This window comes from Aquarana catesbeiana, linkage group LG07, assembly GCF_042186555.1.
Source record: "Aquarana catesbeiana isolate 2022-GZ linkage group LG07, ASM4218655v1, whole genome shotgun sequence".
Taxonomy (NCBI): domain Eukaryota; kingdom Metazoa; phylum Chordata; class Amphibia; order Anura; family Ranidae; genus Aquarana; species Aquarana catesbeiana.
Window position 1 is genome coordinate 4,934,946 of NC_133330.1, and position 8,031 is coordinate 4,942,976.

The 8,031-nt window shown below is 40.2% G+C and overlaps 1 protein-coding gene across 1 annotated transcript; it reads left to right on the top strand.

Annotated features, from left to right (window-relative positions):
- The first annotated feature begins 5,236 nt into the window (after window positions 1-5,236).
- Window positions 5,237-6,225, top strand: LOC141102466 (olfactory receptor 1J2-like). Its single transcript, XM_073591408.1, has one exon. The coding sequence runs from the start codon at window positions 5,275-5,277 to the stop codon at window positions 6,223-6,225; it is 951 nt and encodes a 316-aa protein (XP_073447509.1). The 5' UTR covers window positions 5,237-5,274.
- Window positions 6,226-8,031: the final 1,806 nt, after the last annotated feature.

The window sequence follows — 8,031 nt, forward strand, 5'->3', positions numbered from 1 at the left end:
TGAACGGATCAATATCTGGTCCGATCAGATCTATACTAGCGTCCCCAGCAGTTTAGAGTTCCCAAAAATGCAGTGTTAGCGGGATCAGCCCAGATACCTGCTAGCACCTGCGTTTTGCCCCTCTGCCCGGCCCAGCCCAGCCCACCCAAGTGCAGTATCGATCGATCACTGTCACTTACAAAACACTAAATGTATAACTGCAGCGTTCGCAGAGTCAGGCCTGATCCCTGCGATCGCTAACAGTTTTTTTGGTAGTATTTTGGTGAACTGGCAAGCACCAGCCCCAAGCAGCGTCAGATTAGCGCCAGTACCGCTAACACCCATGCACGCAGCATACGCCTCCCTTAGTGGTATAGTATCTGAATGGATCAATATCTGATCCGATCAGTTCTATACTAGCGTCCCCAGCAGTTTAGGGTTCCCAAAAACACAGTGTTAGCGGGATCAGCCCAGATACCTGCTAGCACCTGCATTTTGCCCCTCCGCCCGGCCCAGCCCACCCAAGTGCAGTATCGATCGATCACTGTCATTTACAAAACACTTAACGCATAACTGCAACGTTCGCAGAGTCAGGCCTGATCCCTGCGATCGCTAACAGTTTTTTTGGTAGCTTTTTATTGAACTGGCAAGCGCCAGCGGCCTAGTACACCCCGGTCGTAGTCAAACCAGCACTGCAGTAACACTTGGTGACGTGGCGAGTCCCATAAGTGCAGTTCAAGCTGGTGAGGTGGCAAGCACAAGTAGTGTCCCGCTGCCACCAAGAAGACAAACACAGGCCCGTCGTGCCCATAATGCCCTTCCTGCTGCATTCGCCAATCCTAATTGGGAACACACCGCTTCTGCAGCGCCCGTACTTCCCCCATTCACATCCCCAACCAAATGCAGTCGGCTGCATGAGAGGCATTTTCTTTATGTCCTCCCGAGTACCCCTACCCAACGAACCCCCCCAAAAAAGATGTTGTGTCTGCAGCAAGCGCAGATATAGGCGTGACACCCGCTATTATTGTCCCTCCTGTCCTGACAATCCTGGTCTTTGCATTGGTGAATGTTTTGAACGCTACCACTCACTAGTTGAGTATTAGCGAAGGGTACAGCATTGCACAGAGTAGGCACACTTTCACAGGGTCTCCCAAGATGTCATCGCATTTTGAGAGACCCGAACCTGGAACCGGTTACCGTTATAAAAGTTAGTTACAAAAAAAGTGTAAAAAAAATATATAAAATAAAAAAAAATAGTTGTCGTTTCATTGTTCTCTCTCTCTCTATTCTCTCTCTCTATTGTTCTGCTCTTTTTTTACTGTATTCTATTCTGCAATGTTTTATTGTTATTATGTTTTATCATGTTTGCTTTTCAGGTATGCAATTTTTTATACTTTACCGTTTACTGTGCTTTATTGTTAACCATTTTTTTGTCTTCAGGTACGCCATTCACGGCTTTGAATGGTTATACCAGAATGATGCCTGCAGGTTTAGGTATCGTCTTGGTATCATTCTTTTCAGCCAGTGGTCGGCTTTCATGTAAAAGCAATCCTAGCGGCTAATTAGCCTCTAGACTGCTTTTACAAGCCGTGGGAGGGAATGCCCCCCCCCACCATCTTCCGTGTCTCAACAGGGAACCTGAGAATGCAGCCGGTGATTCAGCCAGCTGACCATAGAGCTGATCAGAGACCAGAGTGGCTCCAAACATCTCTATGGCCTAAGAAACCGGAAGCTACGAGCATTTTATGACTTAGATTTCGCCGGATGTAAATAGCGCCATTGGGAAATTGGGGAAGCATTTTATCACACCGATCTTGGTGTCGTCAGATGCTTTGAGGGCAGAGGAGAGATCTAGGGTCTAATAGACCCCAATTTTTTCAAAAAAGAGTACCTGTCACTACCTATTGCTATCATAGGGGATATTTACATTCCCCGAGATAACAATAAAAATGATTAAAAAAAAAAAAAAATGAAAGGAACAGTTTAAAAATAAGATAAAAAAGCAAAAAAATAATAAAGAAAAAAAAAAAGCTCCCCTGTCGCCCCCTGCTCTCGCGCTAAGGCGAACGCAAACGGCGGTCTGTCGTCAAACGTAAACAGCAATTGCACCATGCATGTGAGGTATCGCCGCGAAGGTCAGATCGAGGGCAGTAATTTTTGCAGTAGACCTCCTCTGTAAATCTAAAGTGGTAACCTGTAAAGGCTTTTAAAGGCTTTTAAAAATGTATTTATTTTGTTGCCACTGCACGTTTGTGCGCAATTTTAAAGCATTTCATGTTTGGTATCCATGTACTCGGCCTAAGATCATCTTTTTTATTTCATCAAACATTTGGGCAATATAGTGTATTTTAGTGCATTAAAATTTAAAAAAGTGTGTTTTTTCCCCAAAAAATGCGTTTGAAAAATCGCTGCGCAAATACTGTGTGAAAAAAAAAAATGAAACACCCACCATTTTAATCTGTAGGGCATTTGCTTTAAAAAAATATATAATGTTTGGGGGTTCAAAGTAATTTTTTTGCAAAAAAAAATAACTTTTTCATGTAAACAAAAAGTGTCAGAAAGGGCTTTGTCTTCAAGTGGTTAGAAGAGTGGGTGATGTGTGACATAAGCTTCTAAATGTTGTGCATAAAATGCCAGGACAGTTCAAAACCCCCCCAAATGACCCCATTTTGGAAAGTAGACACCCCAAGCTATTTGCTGAGAGGCATGTCGAGTCCATGGAATATTTTATATTGCGACACAAGTTGCGGGAACGAGACAAATTTTTTTTTTTTTTTTGCACAAAGTTGTCACTAAATGATATATTGCTCAAACATGCCATGGGAATATGTGAAATTACACCCCAAAATACATTCTGCTGCTTCTCCTGAGTATGGGGATACCACATGTGTGAGACTTTTTGGGAGCCTAGCCGCGTACGGGACCCCGAAAACCAAGCACCGCCTTCAGGCTTTCTAAGGGCGTGAATTTTTGATTTCACTCTTCACTGCCTATCACAGTTTCGGAGGCCATGGAATGCCCAGGTGGCACAAACCCCCCCCAAATGACCCCATTTTGGAAAGTAGACACCCAAAGCTATTTGCTGAGAGGTATAGTGAGTATTTTGCAGACCTCACTTTTTGTCACAAAGTTTTGAAAATTGAAAAAAGAAAAAAAAATGTTTTTCTTGTCTTTCTTCATTTTCAAAAACAAATGAGAGCTGCAAAATACTCACCATGCCTCTCAGCAAATAGCTTGGGGTGTCTACTTTCCAAAATGGGGTCATTTGGGGGGGTTTTGTGCCACCTGGGCATTCCATGGCCTCCGAAACTGTGATAGGCAGTGAAGAGTGAAATCAATAATTTTCACCCTTAGAAATCCTGAAGGCGGTGCTTGGTTTTCGGGGCCCCGTACGCGGCTAGGCTCCCAAAAAGTCCCACACATGTGGTATCCACATACTCAGGAGAAGCAGCTAAATGTATTTTGGGGTGCAATTCCACATATGCCCATGGCCTGTGTGAGCAATATATCATTTAGTGACAACTTTGTGCAAAAAAAAAAAAAAAAAAAAAAAGTGTCACTTTCCCGCAACTTGTGTCAAAATATAAAATATTCCATGGACTCAATATGCCTCTCAGAAAATAGCTTGGGGTGTCTACTTTCCAAAATGGGGTCATTTGGGGGGTTTTGTGCCACCTGGGCATTCCATGGCCTCCGAAACTGTGATAGGCAGTGAAGAGTGAAATCAAAAATTTACACCCTTAGAAATCCTGAAGGCGGTGCTTGGTTTTCGGGGCCCCGTACGCAGCTAAGCTCCCAAAAAGTCCCACACATGTGGTATCCCCATACTCAGGAGAAGCAGCTGAATGTATTTTGGGGTGCAATTCCACATAGGCCCATGGCCTGTGTGAGCAATATATCATTTAGTGACAACTTTTTGTAAATTTTTTTTTTGTCATTATTCAATCACTTGGGACAAAAAAAATAAATATTCAATGGGTTCAACATGCCTCTCAGCAATTTCCTTGGGGTGTCTACTTTCCAAAATGGGGTCATTTGGGGGGTTTTTGTACTGCCCTGCCATTTTAGCACCTCAAGAAATGACATAGGCAGTCATAAACTAAAAGCTGTGTAAATTACAGAAAATGTACCCTAGTTTGTAGACGCTATAACTTTTGCGCAAACCAATAAATATACGCTTATTGACATTTTTTTTTACCAAAGACATGTGGCCGAATACATTTTGGCCTAAATGTATGACTAAAATTTAGTTTATTGGATTTTTTTTATAACAAAAAGTAGAAAATATCATTTTTTTTCAAAATTTTCGGTCTTTTTCCATTTATAGTGCAAAAAATAAAAACTGCAGAGGTGATCAAATACCATCAAAAGAAAGCTCTATTTGTGGGAAGAAAAGGACGCAAATTTTGTTTGGGTATAGCATTGCATGACCGCGCAATTAGCAGTTAAAGCGACGCAGTGCCAAATTGGAAAAAGACCTCTGGTCCTTAGGCAGCATAATGGTCCGGGGCTCAAGTGGTTAATAGCCAGTAGCCAATAGCTTCCGTCTCGTACTTGCTTCAGAGCATGCGTCGTTTTTGGTCCATCGAACCAGCATACAGACAATCGGTTTTCCCGATAGGAATTGGTTCCGTCAGAAATATTTAGAACATGTTCCATTTCTAGGTTCGTCAGATTTAAAAAAAAAAAAAAAGTCCGATGAGGCCTACATACGATCGGTATATACGATGAAAAGCTTCCGTCGGACTTTTTCTGCCAGACATTCCACTCATGTGTACGCAGCATTAGAGGGAAGAGGTTTTTGGTGTGCGGCTCCTATTCATCTATATTTTCCAATACGAAGCAGAGATGGGCTTTTCGAGCCAGAACCCTGGATGCCCACTGAGATTGCTTGAGGTGCTAGTCTGGAGAGGTGCTTTATGTATGTAAGTTTGGAACATAAGTTCTTTTTATAAAGTTTTAGATCACTCTGTCCACTAGCCAATAAGAAAAATAAGTGGCAAGAAGATATAAAACACTTTTAGTGGATTTTAAATACAAATTTTAAAGACTGTTCTCAGTTATAGAAAAAAAACGCTCCAAAGTTGTTATTATTAATTAAATCTTAGTAGACCTTTAATGAGTCCTTCAGCTTTGTGCTCTTACAACACAGCAGACGGTCCTGAGAGAATGCCAACATTTTATATAAGAATAAATAATGTACAAATGTACAGATGTAAATCTAAGAATAATGTTTAAGAACACTGTAATTGTACTACTGTGTTATAGTGATAGATTTAAACAAAGAAAAAAAAAATGGATAATATGAGGAACATGACAGAGATTTCCTATCTTACTCTTGTGGGTCTATCAGACCATCCACAGACCATGAATGGACTTTTTGTGCTCTTCCTTCTGATCTATCTGATGACTGTTATCATAAACCTTCTTATTTTCATCTTGGTCCTCACTGACTACCATCTGCACAACCCAATGTATTTTTTTCTTGCCAATTTGGCATTTCTGGACATGTCCTATTCATCAGTGACCGCACCAAGGATGCTCTTTGACTTGGTCACAAAAATCAGATCAATATCCATTCCTGCCTGTATATCCCAAACCTTTTTCTACATCTCCTTTGTTTGCTCAGAACTTTTCTTGCTCTCGGCTATGTCCTACGACCGCTACATTGCCATCTGCCACCCTTTACATTACAAACTAATTATGTCTTGGAGGGTCTGTGCTCATATGGCCTCTCTGGTCTGGGTTGCAGCGTGTTCTGTCTCTTTGATTCATACTTTATTTTTGCTCAGATTGTCATTCTGCAGAACAGCTTCTATTCACAACTTCTTTTGTGACCTTCCACACTTATATCAAATTACTTGTACTGACCCTTTCATAAACATGGTGGTCGTATTCATAACAGGTGCTAGTGTTGATTTGGGAGCCTTTCTTCTTACCTTTCTTCCCTATGTCTATATTTTCAGTACCATTATCAGACTCCGAAGCAAGACTGGAAAGAGGAAAGCATTCTCCACCTGCACATCACACCTCACCGTGGTCTTCATCTTTTATGGATCCTTAATTTTTATTTACTTGGTTCCCACCTCCAGCAATATGGTCAATTTATACAAACTGTTTTCAGTCATATCTGCCCTCATTAACCCATTGCTGAATCCTCTGATCTACAGCCTGAGGAACAAAGATCTCATGGAAGCACTTATGAGGTCTTATTATCACTTAAAGTTAATCCGGGCGTCATTATGAAAATATCATTGTGTATTTTGACACTTTTTGTATTTCTAGGACATTTTCAGTTGACTAAAAATTTCAGTAATGTCCTTTATAAAATGTATACATATTAGAGGCTCATACTTTGCATGACCAGGTCATTGTAACCCACAGGCCACATGTAGCAGTTTTAGCATGCTTTGCTTATCCTCAAAAATACTATTTTGCTTACCATATATTTTTTAAAAGATTTTAATGCATTTATAAAGCCTTTAACTGGCACAAAGCTGACATTTGAAAAAAAAATGAAAAAAATAAATTTTACATTGAATAATGAGCAACATATTTTGCATAAAATAATATTCCCAATATTTTCACTAAATTATTTTCTCCTTTTTATTTCAAGTACAGGGACCCCAAATATGTGTAATTTTTGATGAATATGTCAGCATGGTATGGTTCTGTCAGAAACCATGAATCAGACTGAGACAGAAGTACAGTTAAATCACAGACAAGTCAGACAAGCCAAAACATCAGGGAGCCAGAGATGAGTGTAGTAGAACAGCAAGCAGGATCTGTAGCCAGAAGGAATGTCAGCCAAGAAAGTCTTTAACAGGAACACAGGAGAGCGTCTATAGAGATGTGACCAAGAGGAAGGCAGAGATCATCTGGGCAGGACAGCTTAAGTAGGCAGGACTGAAGAGCAGGATATCATCAACAGGTGAGTCACTGTGGAGAGATAGGAGCTGGCAATTAGCCGATAGCTGAGCAGCCAGCTTTGAGAAGCAAGGGCTGAGCCCAGCCCTGACAGGTTCATAAGTGTCCAGTAGATTGGTTTCAATGCATTGATGGGTGATCATTGATTCTTTACGGTATTAAAGACAGTTTTTTTCAATCAATTTGACTTTTAGGTGTGAAAAGCGTTATGTAAAACACGTTTTTTTTTTTTGCTTCCTGAGAAAGCTAATTGTGAAACACGTCATCATTTAACTGCCTCTTTATCTATTGCACTAGCAGACCTGTATCCATTCAAGTAGAACTATATTCAAAACATTTTTCATTTTGCATAGAGTAAGGGAGGGTTATAGTCCCTATCAGTTTTTTTTTGCCATCTGTGTCCATTTAGGGACCTTTATCTTTACTTCCTGTCGATATATATAGTACAGGAAGTGGACAACAATTCCTGCAAATTAAAGGAATTCATTTGGGCTCCCTAAGTCGCCAGAGCTAGTGTCCCCAATGGAATATTTCCCCTCTATTACTGCTCTGAGGACAACCCAAAATGTGGAATTTACTTTAACTTTCACTTTTGATGATAACGGTAAACAGGACCAATAGAGGGGGTGAATCCCCCTAATGGGGACACCAATAAAAACCTGAGAAGGCATCTAATCGCTCTCCATTCTGTCCAAAACTAAAAAAAAAAGTTTTGCCTTTAGTTGTATTTTCACAATAAAGCAATCCGCAAACATAATAAACATAATGAATACAAATTATTAGGCCATGTTAGATTAGAAATTATCAAATATTTCTAGGCTAAAAATGTTTGGTACTTGCATACTCAAATTTTCAAAAAGGCCATGCATTAAAAACTGTTACAGCATATCATGACAGAGTTAAACTAAAACAATAGCTCCAAAATTATTATAATAAGTGAAATTGTTCTTCTATCTCTGGTGTGTGTTGGGATGTGTATCTGGAGTTTATGTATGTACATGCATCCTGACTGAGTATGTGTATGTGTAGGTATGTACAGTATGTATATGAACTGTATGTGTGTGGTGGGGAGTGGGGAAGGTATCCTTTTAATTTTTAAATTCATTTAATAAATGCAATATATTT